At 32.6% G+C, this 25,193-nt stretch overlaps 1 protein-coding gene across 1 annotated transcript in view; it reads right to left on the reverse strand.

Moving 5' to 3' along the window:
* The window catches only part of LOC121418461 (papilin-like), a 167,206-nt gene that overhangs the window by 57,235 nt on the left and 84,778 nt on the right, over positions 1-25,193 (reverse strand). Inside the window, 3 exon segments of the mRNA XM_041612350.1 lie at positions 2,335-2,510; positions 19,427-19,507; positions 20,900-21,023. Of these exon segments, the coding sequence (XP_041468284.1) occupies positions 2,335-2,510; positions 19,427-19,507; positions 20,900-21,023 (381 nt within the window).

Below are 25,193 nucleotides of genomic sequence, written 5' to 3' on the forward strand. Positions count from 1 at the left end.
CGATTCACAGAGTTTTTGCAAGCACTACCTGCACTCTGCCTAATCACAATCCTTGTGACAATGTTACTCAGGGAAAATCCACATCGTCATCACAAACACTTGATATGTCAGGCAAGGATAGTAATGTTCGGGGCATGCTCAGCATCCGTAAACTGCCAATTTGTCTAACTGCCAACTCGTCTACTAACCACATGGTCTACTTTCATTTAGTCTAATGCCATTCTGTCCACCAACAGTTCATCTACCAATCATTTGGTCCAATAACCATTTGGCCCAATCATCACTTCGTCTAATCACCACTTCTTCTATAACCATTTCATCTTATTACCAGTTGGTTTAATTAATATCCATTTCATTTTCATTCATTTTGCACAATTAACACTAAATCTAATTAGACCAAATGGTATATGGACTAAAGAGCTATTGGACCAACTAGTTATTAGACAAAATGGTAAGTGAACAAAGTGGCAGTTAGAGCATGTGGATAGTGGATGAACAGATGGTTGACCAAATGATAGTAGACGAGTTGGCAATTGGATGAATTGGCATTGGTCGAATTAGAATTAAACCCTTTATATCTTATATTGCCTCACTCTTCTAATTTTGTATAACTCGAACCCAAAGCAGACCATAATAGACTACTTAGGGGCGATCACAAATTGCCGGTTTAGAAATCAGTTTACAGCGGTTTGCCTCCGAAGTTGGATGCAATCGGAGCACTTTATTACGGAGTGTGGCCACTTTTTTTATGGGAACAAGTTGCTTATTGCTTTGTTAGATAAGAATAATTCAAAAGTAATAGTGAAATACTGTAACCCACTGAAAGCGAATTGGCCAAACTCAATAATATAGGGTTCTTCTTTCATTTAACTTTGAGGGCGAACTGCCCTGACCTGCCATCTAGACCCTCAATCGGCCCTATTTGCTGTAATCATAAAGTCCCTAAAGAACATACAATAACCTTCATTTGGCAATGGGAAAGGATAACATTATTTTTTAAAGTTGCCGCAACAATACTGAAATCCTGCTATCTTATCTCCTTAGACATCTAGGCCATAAGATTTTTCTTATCCTCTAATGTCGATGCAGTAAGGGCTTTAATCAAAAGGCCACAACTACATCTATTCAGAATAATTGTTAACTTTCAACATCAAAGCAGATCACGTACAACAAATGCAATTCTTTCCAAAAGGAGATAAAGATACAATTCTTGACTCATGATATTACGAAACAAGAAAAGAGAATGAAATGTTCAGTAAGATTTCTGAAATATTCGGGTTTATCATTATAACTTATATTAGCTCCCATTTGACTCTGTTTATACACTGTAGTTCCAATGCCCACAACAAATAATTTTTTTTATCATATGATAACTTTATCATAGGATAACCTTTCTGGCATAGTTGATATGAATTCATATCCCATAACAGGTGTTCTGTCAAGTGCAAATCATTAGCACCTTTATCATCTTTCCAAAATTTACCCTCAGTAATCAGCTTTTTAAACAAAGACTTATAAGATTATTTTAATGATAGCTCATACAATCAAAGTAAATTGCATGAAGGTTAGATTTATTAAGTTCCTTGACTTCATATGGATCTTTAAAAGCCTGTGTATAGCTTTGGTAAAGGGTCAATAATGTGATTGATAATCGAATATCATCTAATATGAAACTCTTACTGAAGCGTAGAGACCGTTAGATATTTTTCCAACTGCACTTCTCTGAGAAAATTTCAAATATTCAAATCTTGGATATATAGTGCCCTCTCTTGGCGATGCTTGTTTTAAATTAAAAAAAATGGGCATTCAAGCACTTATCTTATAAATTTAGTGATTAGATATCCAAAAGTTACAAAGAACATATCTTGAAAGTTTCAGCCCATTCCATGATTTGGAATAGGATTTAATTGAAAGACAAAAACACAGATATTTTAATATGATCGGGTGACCCGATCAATTGAAATTTCCATGTAAAATCGCAAAATTTATCCTCTAAAACACATTTTCATTTCATATCCTCCACATCATAACTGTTATAGGGCATATCCATTCATATTAGCTAGCAATGAATTGGAATAGTGATAGGTGCATTTTGTTGGATTTACCAAAACTATACACAAGCTTTGTCCTACTTTTCTGTATTTTGTTTATGGGCCTCTTGGGTAAACAACATTTTTCTGAAAGAGTCGCCCTGATAAAATAAAACTAATCGAATAGATTTAATAAAATGAAATAAGGATTCTTGTGAGAATTAAACAAATTCATGAAAATATCGACTGAACCTTTGCTTATGTGCATGTTAATTTATGGAAATGCAGTAAAATTGCAACTCACCACAACATAGAGTGGTTCTTCTAAAGGTCCAAGGAATGTGATGACTTCTGGTTTATCTTGCGGTGCTCCAACTTTTCTACTGTACTCCATGGCGGTACCGGCTGCGTTGAAGGAGTGAGGAAGATCTATACTGAAATCTCCATTCAAGAAGTATTCACCATGGACACTCCTCAGAGCTGAAATATGAAGGAAGAATAAATATGTTAAAAGAAAATGTCAACATGAGGAAACTGTGTACCAAGGCAACATCAACAAAAAATATAGAACATATAATTCGATTTGATAAATCTTGTTTTTCTTTGGCAAGGGTGGCTTACTCCGTTGACCAATATTCAATTTCGGGATAGTACACTTGTTCCATTGACCTGAGCCTGAGACATCTTTGCCACAGTGCTCAATAAATTGACAGAGCGCAGGTCCATCATCTTTGACATCTCATTGAAATGACTTCTACCAAGTCAATTTCAACATAAAAGTAATATAAATAGTTTTAATTTGATAAATGTTTTGTTTATTTGACTAAGTGAACAGGTGACACGACATATGCTCCTGCAACATTTGCTCCAGTCTTGTAGTTCCAATATAATGAAGTAAAGGTCCTTAATAGTATAAGGAAGAAACTTCCTTAATATAAAAGAAACCATCCTTAATTTGACAGAAAGACATCCTCAATATAAGAAAGAAACGTCCTTAATATAAGGAGGTTAATGTTCTCACTATAAAGAGGTAAAGGTCCTTAATATAAGAGAAAACATCCTTAATTTAGGAGAAAGATATAAGGAAGAAACTTCCTTAATATAAGGAGGTAAAGGTCCCTAATATAAGATATAAACATCCTTAATTTAAGAGCAAAACATCCTTAATGTAAGGAAGAAACTTCCTTAATATAAGAGAAAACATCCTTAATTTAAGAAAAAGACATCCTCAATATAAGGAAGAAATGTCCTCATTATAAGGAGGTAAATGTTCTTAATATAAGAGAAAACATCCTTAATTTAAGAGAAAGACATCCTCAATATAAGGAAGAAACTTCCTTAATAAGGAGGTAAACATTCTCAATATAAGAAGGTAAAGGTCCCTAATATAAGATACAAACATCCTTAATTTAAGAGCAAAACATCCTCAATGTAAGGACGAAACTTCCTTAATATAAGAGAAAACATCCTTAATTTAAGAAAAAGACATCCTCAATATAAGGAAGAAATGTCCTCATTATAAGGAGGTAAATGTTCTCAATATAAGGAAGAAACATCCTTAATATAAGGAGGTAAACTGTTCTCAATATAAGGAGGTAAAGGTCCTAAATATAAGGTAAAAACATCCTTAATTTAAAAGCAAAACATCCTCAATATAAGGAAGAAACGTCCTTAATATAAGAGAAAACGTCCTTAATTTAGGAGAAAGGTATCCTTAATTTAAGGAAAAAAGGTCCTTAATTTAAGAGTAAAACATCCTCAACATAAGGAGGTAAAGGTCCTTAAAATAAGAGAAAACATCAATTTAGGAGAAAGACATCCTCAATATAACAAAGAAACTTCCTTAGTATAAGGAGGTAAACATTCTAAATATAAGGAGGTAAAGGTCCCTAATATAAGATACAAACATCCTTAATCTAAAAGAAAGACATCCTCAATATAAGGAAGAAACGTCCTTGATATAAGGAGGTAAACTGTTCTCAATATAAGGAGGTAAAGGTCCTAAATATAAGGTAAAAACATCCTTAATTTAAAAGCAAAACATCCTCAATATAAGGAAGAAACTTCCTTAATATAAGGAAGTAAACATTCTCAATATAAAGAGGTAGAGGTCCCTTATATAAGATACAAACGTCCTTAATTCAAGACCAAAACATCCTCATTATAAGGAAGAAACATCCTGAATATAAGATAAAACATCCTTAACTTAAAAGAGAAAAAATCCTCAATATAAGAAACGTTCTCAATATAGGAAGAAATGTCCTTGAGTAAAACATCCTCAACATAAGGAGGTAAAGGTCCTTAATATAAGAGAAAACATCAATTTAGGAGAAAGACATCCTCAATATAACAAAGAAACTTCCTTAATATAAGGAGGTAAACATTCTAAATATAAGGAGGTAAAGGTCCTTAATATAAGATATAAACATCCATAATTTAAGAGCAAAACATCCCCGACATAAGGAGGTAAAGGTCCTTAATATAAGAGAAAACATCCTCAATATAAGGAACAAACGTTCTTAATATAAGTAATAAAATGTTCTCAATATAAGGAGGTAAAATTCATTAAAATAAGATAAGAAACTTCCTTAATATAAGAGAAAACATCCTTAATACAAGAGAAAACATCCTCAATATAAGGAAGAAACATCCTGAATATAAGATAAAACCTCCTTAACTTAAAAGAGAAAAAAATCAATGTAAGAAACGTTCTCAATATAGGAAGAAATGTCCTTGAGTAAAACATCCTCAACATAAGGAGGTAAAGTTCCTTAATATAAGAGAAAACATCAATTTAGGAGAAAGACATCCTCAATAAACAAAGAAACTTCCTTAATATAAGGAGGTAAATTGTTCTCAATATAAAGAGGTAAAGGTCCTTAATATAAGATATAAACATCCTTAATTTAAGAGCAAAACATCCTCGATATAAGGAGGTAAAGGTCCTTAATATAAGAGAAAACACCCTTAATTTAGGAGAAAGACATCCTCAATTTAAGGAAGAAACTTCCTTAATATAAGGAGGTAAACGTTCTCAATATAAAGAGGTAGAGGTCCCTTATATAAGATACAAACGTCCTTAATTCAAGACCAAAACATCCTCAATATAAGGAAGAAACATCCTGAATATAAGATAAAACATCCTTAATTTAAGAGAAAGACATCCTCAATAAGGAAGAAACTTCCTTGATATAAGATAAAAACGTCCTTAATTTAAGAGTAAAACATCATCAACATAAGGAGGTAAAGGTCCTTAATATAAGAGAAAACATCAATTTAGGAAAAAGACATCCTCAATATAACAAAGAAACTTCCTTAATATTAGGAGGTAAACATTCTAAATATAAGGAGGTAAAGGTCCCTGATATAATACAAACATCCTTAATTTAAAAGCAAAACATCCTCACTATAAGAAAGAAACGTCCTTAATATAAGAGAAAATATCCTTAATTTAAGAGCAAAACATCCTCAATATAAGGAAGAAACGTCCTTAATATAAGAGAAAATAACCTTAATTTAAGAGAAAGACATCCTCAATATAAGGAAGAAACATCCTCAATATAAGGAGGTAAATTGTTCTCAATATAAAGAGGTAAAGGTCCTTAATATAAGATATAAACATCCTTAATTCAAGAGCAAATCATCCTCAATATAAGGAGGTAAAGGACCTTAATATAAGAGAAAACACCCTTAATTTAGGAGAAAGACATCCTCAATTTAAGGAAGAAACTTCCTTAATATAAGGAGGTAAACGTTCTCAATATAGGAGGTATAGGTCCCTTATATAAGATACAAACGTCCTTAATTCAAGACCAAAACATCCTCAATATAAGGAAGAATCGTCCTTAATATAACAGAAAACATCCTTAATTTAAGAGAAAGACATCCTCAATATAAGGAAGAAACTTCCTTAATATAAGATAAAAACATCCTTAATTTAAAAGCAAAACATCCTTAATTTAAGAGAAAAATATCTTCAATGTAAGAAAGAAACTTCCTTAATATAAGAGAAAACATCCTTAATTTAAGAGAAAGACATCCTCAATATAAGATGCAAACATCCTTAATTTAAGAGCAAAACACCCTCAATGTAAGGAAGAAACTTCCTTAATATAAGAGAAAACATCCTTAATTTAAGAAAAAGACATCTTCACTATAAGGAGGTAAAGGTCCTTAATATAAGGGAAAACACCCTTAATTTAGGAGAAAGACATCCTCAATTTAAGGAAGAAATGTCCTCATTATAAAGGTCCCTACTTTAAGATACAAACATCCTTAATTTAAGAGCAAAACATCCTCAATATAAGAAAGAAACTTCCTTAATATAAGAGAAAACATCCTTAACTTAAGAGAGAAAAAATCCTCAATATAAGAAACGTTCTCATATAAGAGGAAATGTCCTCATTATTAGGAGGTAAATGTTCCTAATGTAAGGAAGAAACGTCCTTAATATTAATATAAGAGAAAACATCCTTAATTTAAGAAAAAGACATCCTTAATTTAAGGAAAAACCTCCTTAATTTAAGAGAAAAAATCCTCAATATAAGAAACGTTCTCATATAAGAAGAAATGTCCTCATTATTAGGAGGTAAATGTTCCTAATATAAGGAAGAAACGTCCTTAATATTAATATAAGAGAAAACATTCTTAATTTAAGAGAAAGACATCCTTAATTTAAGGAAAAAACCTCCTTAATTTAAGAGTAAAACATCCTAAATATAAGGAGGTAAGGTCCTTAATATAAGATAAAAACATCCTTAATTTAAGAGCAAAACATCCTCAATACAAGAAACGTCCTTAATATAAGAGAAAACATCCTTAATATTAAAAAAGACATCCTCAATATAAAGGAAGAAATGTCCTCATTATAAGGAGGTCAACTGTTCTCAATAAGAGGAAAAGGTCCTTAATTAATATAAAACAACCTTAATAAAATAAAAAGGTCTTAATATAAGGAGGAAAGATACATCTTAATGTAAGAGCAAAACATCCTCAATATAAGGAAGAAAGTCCTTAATATAAATTTAAGATAAAAGAGAAAAAAAAATCCTCATAAAGAAATGTCAATATAGGGAAGAAATGTCCTCATTATAAGGAGGTAAAAATTTCCTTCATAAAGGAAGAAACGTCCTTAATATACGAGAAAACAACCTTAATTTAAGAGATAAAATCCTCAATGTCAGTAAGAAACGTTCTCAATATAATCAAGACATGTCCTCATTATAAGGAGGTAAATACTTCCTTAATAAAGGAAGAAACATCCTCAATATAAGGAAGAAATGTCCATATTATAAGGAGGTAAATGTTCTCAATGTAAGGAAGAAACATTAATATAAGAGAAAAAATCCTTAATTCAGGAGAAAAACATCCTCAATATAAGGAACAAACGTTTAATAATAAATAATAAAATGTTCTCAATATAAGGAGGTAAAATTCATTAAAATAAGATAAGAAACTTCCTTAATATAAGAGAAAACATCCTTAATACAAGAGAAAACATCCTTAATACTTAAGAAAGCACCCTTAATTTAAGAGAAAAACATCCTCAATATAAGGAAGAAACATCCTTAATATTAGAGAAAACATACTTAATTTAGGAGAAAAAACATTCTCAATATAAGGAAGTAAAGGTCCTTAATATTATAAGGAAGAAACTTCCTTTATATAAGAGAAAACATCCTTGATTGAAGAGAAAAACACATCTTCAAAATAAGAAACGTTCTCAATATAAGTAAGAATAAGTAAGAAATCCTCATTATTATCAGGAAGAAGTTTCCTTAATATAAAGAAGTAATTTTTTTATATTGAGGAACTTTCTTCCTTATATTGAGGATGTTTATCTAAATATAGGGTGCTTTCTCTTATTATGGGGACATTTGTTCCTTATGAGGATTTTTTTTCTCTTAAATTAAGGAAGTTTTTATCTTATTATTAAGGACCTTTACCTCCTTATATTGAGAACATTTACCTCCTTCCTTATATTGAGGATTTTTTAAAGTTAAATTAAGTTTTTTTTTCTTAATATTAAGGTTTTTATCTTATATTAATGACTTTTACCTCCTTATATTGAGAACATTTACTTCCTTATATTGAAGGCGTTTCTTCCTTATATTAAGGAAGTTTTTACCTTCTTATAATGAGAACATTTTTCCTTATATTGAGGACGTTTCTTCCTTATATTGAGGATTTTTTTTGTTAAATTAAGGTTTGTTTTTTTTTTAAATAAGGAAGTTTTATCTTATGTTGAGAACGTTTGATCCTTATATTGAGGAGTTTTTCCTCATAAATTGAGAACGTTTAATTCTTTATATTGAGAACGTTTCTTCCTTATATTGAGAACGTTTCTTCCTTATATTGAGGAGGCTTATATTAAGGAAGCTTTTATCTTAAATTAAGGATGATTTTTCTAATATTAAGGACATTTCTTCCTAATATTGAGGATGTTTTTCTCCTAAATTAAGAACCTTTACCTCCGTTTCTTCCTTATATTGAGGATGTTTTTCTCTTAAATTAAGGGTGCTTTTTCTTATGTTGAGGACGTTTCTTCATTACTTTGATGTTTTTCTCTGACATTAAGGATATTTTCTCTTATATAAAGGAAGTTTCTTCCTTATAATATTAAGGACCTTTACTTCTTCATACTGAGGACATTTCTTCCTTATATTGAGGATGTTATCCTCTGAAATTAAGGACGTTTTCTCTTATATCAAAGACGTTTCTTCCTGATCTTGAGGATTGTAATAATGTTTTCGATTCAGAATGTCAAGATAATGATTATGGTTTATTTAGTTTTTGGAAGTTAGAATTTAGGTTTCACCGTTTGGAAGATGCAGATTTTCTACCGGAGCAATTGTCGCCGGAGAAAATGTCATGGAACAAATTTAAGAAGTATTGTTGAAAAAGCATTGATTTCCGCATGATACATCTTTCAATTCAGCTTTGCTTGAGATATCTCTGGCACAAAGCTCGAGAGGTTGATAGAATACTGGTCCATCATCTTTTACACCTAATTTCAAATTGCTACAATTAATTTTATGATAGATTGGTCTATAATTTTCAGGGGAATCGTGTTTACATTATATACAGTCATCGTACAATTTCTTGTGTTGAGCATCATCAATGACCAAAGACAAAGCCATGAAGACTCCATACAGAGATCCTATACATATTGTACAATACCCAAGCGCAGACCCTACAATAACCCGGCAATGAAAGTACACCTGTATATTGTAAAATGCCACTGCGATGATCAAATGATGCCCCTACAATGGAAATTAGATGTTAAGATTTTTTTATAGAAACCTTTATAAGACTCCAAACTAAACAAAATTGTAGACCCTGTAACCCGGGGGGGGGGGGGCACTTTCATTAATGAGTGGATACCACGCGCGACCATGGGGGTCTCAAAAAGCACCCTAAACACGTATTTTCCATATTCTGAAAATGCACCCCTTAACAAGTATTGGCGTGTGAAACTCTACCCTTAACAAGTATTGGAAACAAAACGATACCCTTGGCAAGTATTCCCTGTATTGAACCCCTAAACAAGTACAGTGATATGTCACGGACTTCGGTCGTCGGTTTTACCTTTACCTAAATCATTCTGTTTTGTAAGGCTCCATCTACCACACCTCGTGCAAATTGTACTCTTATTACGTAGTGTTGACTGTTGGGGCAAAAAGTACATCCTTTATAAAACATTTTAGTATTTTTTTATACCCTCGCAAATTTGATCCTAAACACGAAGGCCTGGCTTTCCTAGTGAAATAGATACCCTTTTTTCATATTTCATTGTTTTTGACCTCCTTAATACGTTATGTATGTAACATGCCCTATCTTGAAAAAGACATCCTTTTTACATGTTTTTTGGTCACACATGGTATCCACTCGTCAATGCAAGTGGCCCGTGAATCTGAATGAAAATTTTTAAGGTTATTGTATTATGTCACCTTAAGGAGTTCATTTGACAGGATATGATTACCTGATGCCATCTATTTTCCTTCTTATTCCTGTTACAATCCACAGCTGGGGGAATATATCACTGTTGGAGTCACAGATTGGGACTTTTCTTTTAAAGATAAGTTCCAGTTTTGGTAACGATCTCAAAGTGACTTTTTACAGAATCTAATATAATGACCACCCAAGTGTCTGTTTGTATAAATAAAATTATTATATGTGCCAAAGGATTCTGGGAGAAATTGTGTAATTGCTGAGAAATAAGCAAAATAAGCGCGGATTTGGTCACTTCCGTCGGGTCTTTATTCCAGCAATAATAATACACTGTCCCACGTGTGCCTATCTGTGTTGGTGATCTTCAGTGTGAACGTTTTTCAGCGTAGATTTCAAGATTTTACAAAGTTCAGTTTATGTAACTGTACCAGATCTAGATCCTCGATGATATTCTGACAATTAAGCCTGGTTTTACAGACTTTCTCATGAAATCATTGTTTACTGCAACTACTGGCATTTCTCTTTAAATCTACAAATACACTCTTCTCATACATTATGCCTTGGACATATTTATGATTGGATTTTTCAGTTACCATGGACAAAACTGAATACGCCCACATGAGTGAAAATATATCTATAACGTAATATTTTGCACATATGCTTCCAAATTCAATCCAATTACAAAAAAGTAGATCAGTAGAACAACTGGTATGCAGATGTGTATAAGTTTCTTCCATGTTTCCCATTAACCAAACATGTGCAAAGTTTGATACATCCAGATGGTACAACAAATAACTTCCAAAGTTGAATTTTGTTCTGTCAACAAGTAATCTGTAATACACCTTGTTTATCTTCGTAGGTCTATTGCATTATTTGAAGATAAATGACAAATATTGAAAGAGTGTATACGACCATGTAATCCCAATGAATACTGTTAAAACCTAAATCATTTCAATTCATTTATTCTCTCCTAGATTCTGATGGTTAATTAATAATTTTCATACAGAACACACAAAAAACATCATCCTAGATGACCACATGCATGTTTTGCTAATAACCAAAGGAGTTGCCGAGCTTTGTCTCAATATCTAAATCCTTTTAAAACATCAGTTATAAATGTCAGATATTTTGCCCAACATGCTTAAAAACATTGTTACTTTTTACTTCATTTTACTAAGTTTGTCAAAGCAGGTGTGACACAGATATTTTTTTTATTGAAAGCTGTTTTATCCCCCCCCCAAAAAAAAAAATAATAATAGAAATATGTATATGATGAAAAAAAAAATAATAAAATGAAATATGTTACTGGGGGCAGAAATAATTGATTACTTTGCAGCTTTAAAAAAAGAAAAGAAAAAGAATAAGAGAAAAGTATTACGAATGAATATCAGAAAAGAATGTGGCAGGCAGAAGCTAAAAGTCGATTTTGACTCACACAAGAAATTTGTTGGTTAATCTGGCAAAGTTTTCTAGGAGCCTTCCATATCCTGATGATATTAGAGTATAGATTTGAGAATATGCCATCTATCAAACCAAGTAATGAGAATACGTAATTCAAGATATCTATACCTCTCTCCTCTTTAATTCTGAACCGATGTATATCAAATAATGCAATTAGATAGCAGACACGCACTAGACACCAATCAAAGCTGTATCAGAGTTGTAGCTACCTATCATATTCATTCATATGGGCTTATAAGATAATCACATTGCATAAATAAATGATTAAACTCTTCATATGAGGTAATACCAATATTAAGATGCAAAGATGGTCAAAACAGTTATTCATTTTCTGCACTATGGTGTCATTTGGTCAACATGTATACACTTTACGCAACTTTGAAACTGAAGCATGGCCTAGGTAAAAAAATATATTACTAGAAGAAAGAATGACATATATCTACTTCACAAGACACGTGTGAAGTTATATGATTAAACCAAATATGAATTAATTAAAATCATAGGGGTTTCATGTTAAGAAGCTAAGCTAAACAAGAAAATTAAATTCTATTCTGTAAAACAAACATAAATTATTACCACCATGTCATAAGGATTACTGAGAATTCTGCTTGGACTCATTTAACCCCATCAACGATCAAGGCCTGTGGCAATTATATCATCCCAAAAAGGGAAGACAAGATAGAGATTCTAAATTGAATCTAATATGAATCAAAGACACCTCAATAACTCTCAAATTTCCTTATTCAAAGTTTCATGGTCATTTCAGCTTTCAGATGGCAATCTTCCAGTTTTCAATCATAAAGAAATTCGCATAGTTCAGTAAGGTTTAAACATATGTGGGCACGTAAAAAAACATTATTTTGACTATTGTTGAAAGCTATGGAGGCACGCAGCTGAAAATTATTTGCATCTCTTTGAAAAAAATGTAAAAATAGCAAAATATGAAAATTCTTAAATATAAGATACATCTCACAACCATTCTCACAACCAACCAAATATAAACCCTCGAGCAATAAATTCATGCACACAGAAACACACATCCTAAAAATACACCTTTTTGCTACAAACATGGAAGCAAACATATCAGAACTCTATAAACCTAATCAGGCAACAAGAATGGTTTTGAAATGCGACCAAAATAAAATATGGATATATGCACATTGATCTAAAGAAGAAATGGTAATAAATATCATTTGTGGCATTAAATCTCACTCCAATGCACTTCTATACTACCAACAGGAAATCTCAAACACCTCCGAAAGTAGGACATATGAAAAATATGGATTTTATCAAAATGTAGTGATGGGGTGTTTTGTCAATGGTCCCGTCACTCAGAGTATGCCAAATAATAGCCTTTTGTTTATCAATATGACAAACTTCCTGTGCAAAATATGAAAGATGACTGAAAAACAGACACAAAAGAAGCAAACAGAACTACAGGAAACTTGGGTATATTCCTATTGTTATAAAACCTCAAATTAGACATGTTCTAAAGATTTATATCCAATTGGTTTACGAGCAGACAGTTAACATCTCAAATGGTCCAATACCACATAGGCTAAACCAATTTGGTATATAATCAATATAGTTAAATTGATACTTGGTCTACAAAAAATTGGCATATTACCCATTTAGTCTAATTACCATTTAGTTTAATACCCAGATGGTCAAATATACATTATCATTTTCCATTTAAGTTATTAATTATCAAATGATAACTTGGTTCACAGACAGTTCATCTAACCACAGACTAAGAGGTGTTTCCACAAAATGGATATTAGAGAATACGGATATACATGTAACCTATACCAGTAATTAGACAAAATAGTAGATAGCCCAAATGGCAAGTTAGACCAAATGATTAGATGGACAAACTGATTGCAGATGAACTAGGATAGACCATGTGAGTTGAGACCAAATGGAAAGGAGACAAGTGTGTGTGTGTTGACCAAGTGTGTAGACCAAGTGTAGACCAAGCAGTATTTCATTGTACTGAAAGCTAGAAATTAAAATATTATTTGCTGAAACAGTGAATGAACTCTGGGAGGAGTTATGATGAAAGGTATCCTGCATTCAATAACATTTTTTTTAATAGGAAATACAGAAACTATACACTACTTTTGACTGCCATTTGTCAAGAATTCTTTCGGGCAATCTGATTATTTAAACCGCTTCAAGCAATACCTCAGTAACTTTTCAATTAAAAGGGAAATTAGATTAATTATTTTCAAAGTTACTATTTGAGATCTGGGTCATAAATAATAAGTTGTCCCTAGATTAAGTGTTGACAAGGGCAAATTTTCATTAGTTCTTCCTAATACTCCTTGAAAATGTATCTGAAATTTCATCAAGTTTTTGTAATGAAAAATTATATAATATTTCAACCCAGAAAATGCACATTAATCCTAAGCCAATTCCTGCTGGATATATGCTATTCAATAATTGGAACTTTGCAAAAAGAATGTAAAAGAGCAATGTAAAATAATTTGATTCATTATTTTTTTGGTTCATGTTATGAAATTAATGTTCCTTTTATATTCTGGAATAAAAGAAAAGAAAATTTTTTGAACGCAACTTACTGCACATTGCTTGACGGTGGCATGAGCCCAAAAAAATTTAAAGAGACCAGACATTAGATATGGCATATTGGGCAAAATTTCTAAACAGCTGCAAGCGAGTGACATGAGCGAGCAAAAATTCTAACCTTTTTTAATTGAAATTTTATTTTCATGATAGATTTGACATAATATTTGGAAATAGTTTACTGATTTTTCCTTTTAATTCTTTCCTTTTCTTCCCCCAAGCGTCCCTCCCCTCCCTGTACGCTATGCTGCTTGAGAAAAGGAGTGAAAAAAATAGAGAGAATGAACGAGGGAAAGAAACAGAGGAGGAAGCAGCAAAAACTTTTTATTTGTTGAAACAAAATATTTGAATTGAAATTGAGAGTGAAGGTAGAGGAATATAGACATGCTGATAGACAGAAGGAAAATAAAGATTACATGGAAGAAAATGTGAGAAAAGAGCCATCATAGAGATCAGCCATAAGTGAGAATGAAGAAAGTTATAGCCTGTATTAGACTTTGGTGAATCTGAGGGTTATTCCATTTTCAATGTTTGAATTCACAGTCATAAAGTCCGAAAGGGTGAATCATAAACTCATACACTTTTGAAATATTTGAATTTAAGATCATCATTAACATGAACAAACCTTTTCCAAAGCTTTAAAAAGGTTTTCAAAGATGAACAGATAACAAAGAATTAACCGGGTGGCTACTGAAACCGGGTATCTCTGTACAAAGTCTATGTGGATCACATAATTCAGCAGTTAACAGGTTAAGAGATCTAATATACAACATCCGGGGAGTGTTTTATGAAGCAAATAGTCATTTATTTTCACTGAATTTGTTCTGGGCCAATCAGATGAAAGGATTTCAGTAGCTTATAACAGCCGTCAGTGAAAATATTACTATTGCTTTCATGAAATGCTTCCCAGGAAATATGAATAATGTATAGAAATTACAAAGAAATGATAAGCAATTCGAACATTTACCACTGAGTTATAAAACACTAAACATGAATTAATTATAACACTTTCTGTTATTATTTTCCTCCCATTTAATTAATGCTCACATTTTCCTTAACACATTGCTGTACTAGGGGAGCTCAACTGCTCATAGCAAATAATGATAACATGATAATGGATGAAAATAGAATTGAAGTGTCAAAATGTTACTGGAAGAATAAATTTGTTTAGCACTCAAGTGTGATGATAAACACACCCTACTCAGGGGATGAAGTGAATATTGTGTTCTCACTGTCAGGTAACTGAACTCATAGACGTTTATTTCCAATTCATCTGATCCAAATTCAGTCAATTGCCAACTGGTCTACCATCACTTCGTCCACTAACCACATGGTCTCATTGCCAATTCATGCACTCCCCATTTAGTCTGATAACCAGATGGTCCAATAGCCATTTAGTCCGTATATACCATTAGGTCTAATTGGACTGATTGTTAATTGTGCAAAATGAATGAAACTAAAATTGATAATAGACCAACTGCATGAGATGAAATGGTGATTGGACAAAGTGATGATTGGACCAAATGGTTGTTAGATGAAATGTTGGGCAGAATGGCATTAGACTATGTGAAAGTAGACCATGTGGTGGGTGGACAAGTTGGCAGTAGACAAATTGGCAATTTACCCTCATATATCATAGGAAAATTTACACAATATTTTGACTTTAAATCAAAGGGTATTTATACTTTCTGGATTGATTGTGAACTAATTAATATCAGTATTTACTAAGCATATAGCCTAGTACTCATCAAGCAAGGATTAATTGTAAAATATAAGCCAATATTATGATACATGAGTGCACATTAACCTTCTAGGGTAGCATTGTAAAGCTATTGAGTGAATTGGTGATAATCATCTGTCAGGATTCCTGTACTAAACTATCAACTGCTTTATGAAAAATTAAAGTCATGAAAACAAATTCATAACAATACAGGATTAACAGGTTGTGATATGGGTGATTTAAGGAAATAAATGACAACTTTTTACACATTAAGGATCAGAAAATAACTTTAGATTTTCAATGACTTCTCTAAATAATCACACAATGATTCCAAATAAACACAAATCTTTGACAAAATGAGATTGTGTAGTGATTTGAATGTTGGCATTTTTTTTTTCATTTTTTTTACTTCAGAGGAATATGAGGAATACTGGAAAGAATACAAATGTCAATAAGAACCATTTAAAATATACAGAAGATTGCAAAGCAGCACACGTTACAGGAGCGAAAAACATGATTATCAATTTTTCTCCAACAAAAGCAGTATTTGCTTAGAGATCAAGAGTTAGAAGATTTATTGCCTGTATTGTCCCAACACATGTCACCCACATAGATGTTCTTCTTATATTTTTCATAATTCAAGAGTATTTTATTACAAGCATTTGATCAATGAGAGATGTCATTTACAGGGACATTAGGATTAAAAGCACATCAATAAAGCAAATATGCAATAAAGTAGTGATGAATGGATTCCTAACGTGATGTGACTGACTATCTGTGTGTTGGATTGTTATTGAAATATGTTGCTTTAGAAATGTTAATGCTACTCATTTGGAGGGGAAAAGACGCCCCCGCAAAAAATTCAATCCATTTATAAGTGACATCAAATTATCAAAAGACATATTTGAATGATTTTGTGGAAAAGGAAAATAATCTTCTAGAATGTATTTGAACAGTAAAATTCCTTAACTTCCCTGTACTGTTAAATGTATTACTGAGCTCCATCTTGCCCTTCTAAAATTTGGATCCTATGAAAGGACCTAAATACTTCTTACAAAAAAAATAGAACAGACATAATACTCATATATCTTCTAACATGACCATGAGAAGTATATTGTGATTTGAGCATCTCACCCAATGAGTTTTTTCTTTTGTCCTGTAGCAAATGCAAATTAATATTTTCAAAATTATCTAGAACTTAAGTTTATCTTCATTTCATATTTGCTCTTTATTAAACATCATGAAAGGTTTAATTCATGCCTTGTGTACAAGTTAAATTGGATAGAATATGGCTAATGTGTTGCAATCTTCATGTACAAGGTTTTAATCGTTTAAAAGTTTTAGTTATTGAGTACAGAGCTGCCAACTTGAACAAGAGCATTTTTAGTATTTTAAAAGTAGAAAATCATTTTTTTGGTGAGGAAATCAGTTCGGAAGAAATACCATAGAACACATAAAACTGAAACTTAGAAATCAGTATTTTGCATGAAATCATCAGTATTCTTTTCATTTTCAGTACTAATAAATACTGAAAATCAGTATTAGTTGGCACCTCTGTAACTTCTCCTTGCTAGACTAAAAAATAATTGAAAAAAGAAAGATATGTTGACTATTTGATCCTCATCAAAATCTCTATTCATGACATCATTGCAGATTAAGAAATGCTAGACTCCAATGCTTTAATCTTTTGATTACAAAGAACTTGCACATTCTTTCTTGTACATTGATACTTATTGGATATTGTAGAGCTGTCAGTTCAATCTTTTCTTCTAAACAAGTAACCCCAGGCTCTTTGTCAAGCCATGCATCACTCAATACACAGTAAACAAGAATTAGCATGTTGCTTAAGCATGTCTCTCTAACAAGTTTTTAAAAACTTTTAAACAATTTTTTTGAATTTTTAAACAACATGTTTAAAACTTTAAACAGTTTTTGTTAGAGTGACAGACTTATGAAACAGCATGCTTAAAATTGTAAACAGTGCTTTAAAAGTTTAATGAAAGAGATTTGGAGAAAATGGGACACAAAAACTCTGGTGGAAACATTTATAAGACAGCTGAATCTAAAATAATATATCATTTTCTATTCTAACAATGACTATCAACAAAACCAAATTATCAAAATCAAGTGGGAACCTTAATACCTTGTTCCCATTTTCACGATTTGCACCAAGTATTAAACGGTGGTTTTAATCGTGGAGTAATGGTAGTGATTGTTTAAGAACATATCAGATCATACCAGATCAGTCGTGGCAATGGTTATTATTGTAGAAATTGTTTGAATAGTTCAAAGATTGTCGCTATCAGTTACAAATGCTTATCGCGGTGTTCATAAAGGATCGCACGACAGTGGGAATGGTGTTGTTAACAGCTAATTTCAATGGAATTCGACACAATTATCTATAAAATGATATGACTCAAAAGTATTAATTTCATAAAGTAGCTTACTGATCCTGTTAAATCTACTATGATTTATATGAAAGGCAGTTATAAGTCCTTAGATTTTCACTCAATAATTTCCATTATGATTTGAGATCATTCAAGTTCTTTGCTTTACAAATTAAATGTGAATGAGGCAAATATTGAATCGTGAATTTCAAATAAAGGCCTACAGGGGTAACATTTGATTCGATGTTCACTCTTTGAGCAAGACAATACATTGCTTTATGGATAGTAAAACATGGTATTGTCATTACATCAAATCTTCTTTTTAGAATATATATTACTAGATCACTTTGATAAATATGTCTTGACCCATTTGTTATACCCTACAAAGGGGAACTTAAACTGCACTAGTCGCCAACCTCAAATAACCTGCCTCGTGGCTACTGGAAAAAAGTTAACACTTCAAAAACCACTCTGGTGTGAATTACACTTGTCAAATAGCCCCTTGACAATGGGACTTAATTTGGATCACTTTACAAAGTCTGCTGTAACTCAACTTTAAATGCTGTAATCTTTGAAGGTATTAACCTTTAAAGTCACATGTACTTCACACCCCAAATTACCTTCTGTTTACTCAGTAAATTTAGATTCATTCACAAGAAACTTGGTCATGGTCAAATTCCTCTATTCTTAATTTTATGTATATAATACAGTTATAAAATATGAAAACAGATTTATGATAAAACAGGTGGTTTCTTCTTTCCCAGTATTTTTCTTGAGAATTTAGCTACAGAGATGAAAAAGAATTGTTCATAATTCCAAACATTTATTCAATTGAATTGTAATAAAAAATTATAAAACATTTGATCCAGTAAGGCATGTTTACTGACATTTTCATAAATCCATTCATGAATTATGATTCATCTGATAATACTAAACTAGGAAATTCAAAATAAGTCACTTGACAGCAATATTTACCACATACTCTTCACTCAACAAGATTATCTAAAATTATTAATTCTGAAGTCCATTAAGCAGAGTGCATTATTCATCATCCTTTAATTGAAATCCCAAGCATGTAATTGATCAAAGCTATTGATTTAACATTCTTTTATAATTGAATAGTAATGAGGTAGGAAATATAGATTCATGAAGTTCCAAATAATCTCACACTTTCCCTTATGGCATTGGATACTTTGAAATACCCTTACGATAAGTGATATTCCAAAGTAAACAAAACGAAGATCATGAATATTTGAACATGAATTCATTTGAATCAAATAGATAATTGTGCTTACCAAGATAGTTTCGGGACCCTCGAATCTCCGCTATACGACCATTGGTAGCTCCAGCGGGTATGATATGGATATCATTATAACCTGTGAGAGAAAAAAATATAGAAATGACAGAAAACCTGTATATAAAGACCAGTGATTGGAGACAAGGGAGGTGGTCTTTATGGAGAGGTTCCTTTGTTACACGATTCAATGGGAAAATTATTTAAGGGAAACTAAACTTGAAGTCCCGTATTCTGCAGTCAGGTTCAACTTAAACCATCCCCTACAGAAATTTCCAAGCTTGCGGGAAGCGTGCGACTAGCTTGCGCAAGCTTGCGGCATGCTAGTAACTAGCATGCGGCTAGCTTAATAAGCGTGTGATATGCGTGCAGAGTAATAGTTAAGCGATCTTTTAGCGAGCAGGGACTGTTCGCTAGCAGGCACTCGCTTATTAAGCGAGCGCCCTGCTAGTCGCATGCTAGTTACTAGCAAGCGGCACGCTTAAATTTCTGCAGGGGATTGTCTAAGTCTGTGCTAAAATTATGGGGAGCCAAAAATTCTAACATTCTATTTATATTTACTATTTTGTTCCCTTTAATGTTTTAATGATGAAAAATACTTCAGTTATCATTCCCAGACAATATGGGTGTCATATGAGTTAATAAATTGGATGTATATTGTTAGGGATTTGTGCACCTATTGGCTCTCCATAGTTAAACCACAACTTTAAACCAGGGTTTAATTTAAACCCGAGTTCAGAATACGGGCCGAGGTCTTAAACACAGGTGGTCCTCCTAAACAGGTTTTGCTAAAGCAATTTGTGTGGAGCGTTGTGGCCCAGTGGATTAGTCTAAGGACTTTGAAACAGAGCAGTGGGTTCGAATCCCAGCCATGGCATAATTTCCTTCAGCAAGAAACTGATCCACAGTGTGCTGCACTCAACCCAGGTGAGGTAAATGGGTACCGGTAGGAAGTAATTCCTGAAGAAGCTGTGTGCGCTATGAACGACTAGCTTAGCCGGGTAATATAGGAGTGCCTTGAGCACCTAACAAGGTGGATATGTGCGCAATATAAATACCCTATATTATTATTATTAAAAGCTGAACCATTGGCTTTCGTTTTTTTTATAATTTAGTAGCAACCCTACTGTACAAGATCATCTAAATTTCATTTTTATCGGACAAAATAATGAAAGCGATATTCATGATCTATTTTACATAATGGCTTACAATCTATGAATAACTTTATAAATCATTGTCAAGACACAGAGTAGGAGTTCCGAGAAACATTACTGATGCAATTTCATTTCAGGTGTAAAAGAAATCAGTTCATATTCCTTATTGCAGATCAGCAATAATATATTGCTAATTTCTAAGCAATTGCAAGAAATACAATGGACTTGGGGACCAAAATTGCTTAGCAATTGATCATAAGTTCGCTGCAACACCACATTAATTTATTGAATGATCGTTTCAGGTTTCATCATTAACATACCTTCAGGAAGCTTCCTCCTTGTAAACCGATTTTCAAACAGGCGACAGGTGCTATTGTCACCTCCACAGTCTCTACACATATCTTCCACAGCATTGGAATCTAGCATCATATCACAGCCAACACTCTGAAACACAAGAAAAGTAATTAAATAATTATTTCAATTAAGATATCAAATCAATGTCCCAATCTTTCTATTATTCAAGGGTGTGATTGGTCACAAACAAAAAGATCTGAAAAAAGCTGAGGAGTGGTGAAAAAGTCTGAAATAGAACGAGCACCAATTCTTTTTGTACAGAGGAAAGCCAAAAAAGCTGAAATTAAGCTGAAAAAAAAATCTGAAATCAGATAAAAATCTGAACTCCCACACCCCTGATTATTCTATCTTCAGAGACCGAAAGGATATCAAACACTTTGAAAAAAACCCATCAAGTTACTCTACATATTCATATAATTAAAGTGACATCATCATGACATGTATCATCAAATTAATTAGCTTAGTTAGTATAATGTATAATGAAAATCCATATTTTATTGTTTGAAATGAAATCTGAAATAAAAATACTCTGAAAATACTTTTTGCCCAATAGGTCTTGGGCTCCGCAGCAATTGTGCAGCACTAGATCAATGTAGCTCTATCTATCCCTTTGATTGTTGAACGCTAAACAGGGTAGCAGCGATTCCTATCTTTTAACTTTTTTTTGTGATGCGGCCAGGGATTGAACCCTGACCTCTTGGTTGTGAGGCAGAAGCTCTACAGACTGAGCCAACACACAAGTTAATCATTTACAATATTATACAGGAAAGCACATCATTCAAATTTATATGAAGTTTGGATATTCAAATCTTGAAGAATTTTAACAGCTCTATACTCTAATAGTTTATTCACTTGGACAAGAATTTGCAAAATTTCAGAAGACATAAATATGTGATGATAAAAAACGACATGCATGTACCATGGTCTAAAAGCAAACAAAAAAGTTTTTAGATGAATATTTATATCTTGAATCAGGTCCTATCTTATTAAAAACTTATTCAAATAAAATTAGATCAGGCTGCATTATGGGTGGAACTTTTACTGATTGATGAAAAAAAACTTTGCACTGATGAAGATGTTAGGATTACTAAACATGCCTGCAACTCACATGCCAAAATAAGGATTTTATCCATTTCTGCCTGACAGGAAAAAGGAAGGAAAATTAAATTTGTAGCAATTTAGGGGTTCTTCTCCCAGAGTCAATTTGATTATTCACCAAAGATTTTCAGATATGATTTCATAGCATGGAGAAGAGTAATAATCCACTCTTTTATGATTAGCATTGTGAGGGAATAAATGACTTGGAGTTCATTTCACTCTAAATTGTATCAAAATCCTATCTTAATTAAGCCTCTAAATACAATCCCATTTGAGTGTGGATTTGCCAACTTTTTCAAAAGCATGGGCTTCTATTCCAAATGCAAAACTATTCTGAAAGACTCTCATAAGAGTTTAATCTGCACATTTATTGAGCATTGAAGGGCAATGTGTACATAAGTGAGAGACTGATCTATCAAGAACTACAAGGTCTTCTGTGTAGGTTGAGCTCTCGTGTAAATAAGTTTTAAATTCTATTTAAAGAGAGATGAATGCGAAAATCTGAAAAAGCAACGTTCTTCTACAGTGCAAAATACACAATAGAAGTAGGGTCCTTAACCTGGTTTGCTAAGTCAGTGGTCCACTTTAATAATTGGTGCAATAAACAGTTTCTGCTTCTTTCGTCAATCTTATATTCATTGCTGAGAATCCAAACCTTTGTTTAGTAACAATATTTTTTGTAATATACAATACACCACACCATGCTTGGTACATTTCCCTTTTTTCGTTATGGACACAAAAATATTACGCAAATATGGATGGTAAAATCATAGAGACATAGTTTATATTGATTACAAAACTCCCTCAAATCTCAATAAATTGTAATCGAATAAAATCTTGAATAATTATAAAACTAAACAACTGGAAGGGAGAAGAGAGGAAAGCAGACAGGCAAAGGAACAAATGATTTCAAGTTTGAAAGGAAACAGGAAGAATAGATGAAATAGTGAGTAGTGAGACAGAGACAGAAAGACAATAAGAAAGAAAGAAGGAAGGAAGGAAGGAAGGAAGGAAGGAAGGAAGGAAGGAAGGAAGGAAGGAAGGAAGGAAGGAAGGAAGGAAGGAAGGAAGAAAGAAAGAAAGAAAGAAAGAAAGAAAGAAAGAAAGAAAGAAAGAAAGAAAGAAAGAAAGAAAGAAAGAAAGAAAGAAAGAAAGAAAGAAAGAAAGAAAGAAAGAAAAAAGATGAAGAAAGATCTTTGAACTGAAGACAGTCTGAAGAGGTCAGGAACAGGGTGGGGGAAGGAAGAGGGAGGGGGAACATAGAGCAGCATGGAACAATGCCAATTTCAAGACCACATTCATTTTTTTATTTTCAGTCACCAGAATCCACCTGATGTCCTCCAGATTCTCAGAGCAGGTGCTCTTCCTTCCCCTCACCATCCCTATCTTTGAGTCATTCTTTATTCACCATCAATGACTCCCTCTACTCTTATAAGGGTTTGTTTACCATTAAGGTTAATCAATTGTGAAGGTTTGGGAGTCTGGATGATGAGTAGAAATAGTAACGCGTTTTTTGCAAATGTGATTCTCCTTTTCATCTTTGAGTCATTCACAACTCCTTATTCCCCCTAAATGACTCCCTCCTTTTATAGGGGTTTGTTAACCATTAAGGTTAATCAATTTTGAAGGTTTGAAAGTCTGGTTGATTAGTAGATATAGTAATGCATGTTGCAAAAGTGATAAGTCTTTTCTTATGTGTATAACAATTTATACTTTGGGCCATTACAACTCCTTCTTCACTATAAATGACTCTTCTATCCCCGTAGGTTTTTGTTTACTTTTATGATTAATCAATTTTGAAGGTTTGGGAGTTGATTAGTAGAAACAGAAGTGCATGTTGCAAATGTGATTCTTCTTTTTATATTTGTATTTTGAGTAATTTACAATTATTCATTCCCCATTAATGACTCCTTCATTCTCTTAGGTTTGTTTACCATTATGGTTATAGTCAATTTCAAAGGTTTGGAAGTCTGACATTCCAGCACATGTTACAAAGGTGCATGATTCTATTCACCATTATATAACCATGACTATCTTGAGTCATTTACAATTCTTTATTTGCCTTAAATGACCCCCTCCATTTTCATAGGTTTTGTTTGCCATCATGGTTAAACAATTTCAAAAGTTGGGAAGTCTGGTCGACAGAAATAGTAGTGCATGTTTCAAACAGTGATATTTCCCTTCATCTTTATGATATAAATGGATTGAAAGGAGAATTTCTACGGTTAAGTCTCTTGGGTAGAAAACTATTCCAGTAAACATCTGAAAACATCTCTCGCAAACGGAAACGCATCTAAGAATAGCAATGAGGTACATTTCTAAACCTACTAGAAAATAGGTCTTGAGAACAAAAAGCAACAATCTGTTTTACCCTGAACTATAAATCTCAAGTTACTGATGATTTCCTTATCAAATCACATGAAACAAGGCAATTTTCAAAACATGAATTGATTGATTTCTCTTGAAAATATTACCTGTGACATTTTCCCCTGAAACAAAACACTTTAAATTGATTTAAAAGAAGAAAAGGAGGAAATCTCAAAGGAATGGAGACTTTTTGCCTATTGCGGGTGGCATCGATCCAATAAGATAAGGTTCAATTTCCCACTTTCATCCACTTAGTAAAATGATCTGGGGCTGTTGCACAGATAGTTGCAATTGAACAAAAGTCCAAAATTAAAAACAACCTCATTTTTATCCAATCAGAAGTGCGTATTTGGGACTTGCCTCCGATATGTTTATGTTTTGTGTAAACACAAACTTTCATGCAACTGGCACCAGGAAGACATTAAGGTAGATGAGAGAAATAGAGACATGAATCACCCTACAGATAAATAAGATGCTATCCTCTGCCACTGCTCATCCTTAAGTTGACCCCGGGATACCCTCATATCTGACAAATTGAATAAAATCTTCTAAATTCTGTTTTTTTATAGGGGATACCAATGGTGAAACAGTCAATTTCTTTCAGCAGTGACTCACCAGTGTATTTTCAGCTTCAGGAATCATGCTGTCATATCATCGTTGCGCTTTCAAGATACAAGTATCAACTTTTTTTCCTTTTTTTAACAAAAGTGCGAATCAGATTTCAAATAATATAGTACATTCTCATTTTCTGTATCATTTTGCTAATCTGTAATTTGTGCACAAAAGCTAAGCAAA

This window comes from Lytechinus variegatus, chromosome 7 (genome assembly GCF_018143015.1).
Source record: "Lytechinus variegatus isolate NC3 chromosome 7, Lvar_3.0, whole genome shotgun sequence".
Classification (NCBI taxonomy): Eukaryota; Metazoa; Echinodermata; class Echinoidea; order Temnopleuroida; family Toxopneustidae; genus Lytechinus; species Lytechinus variegatus.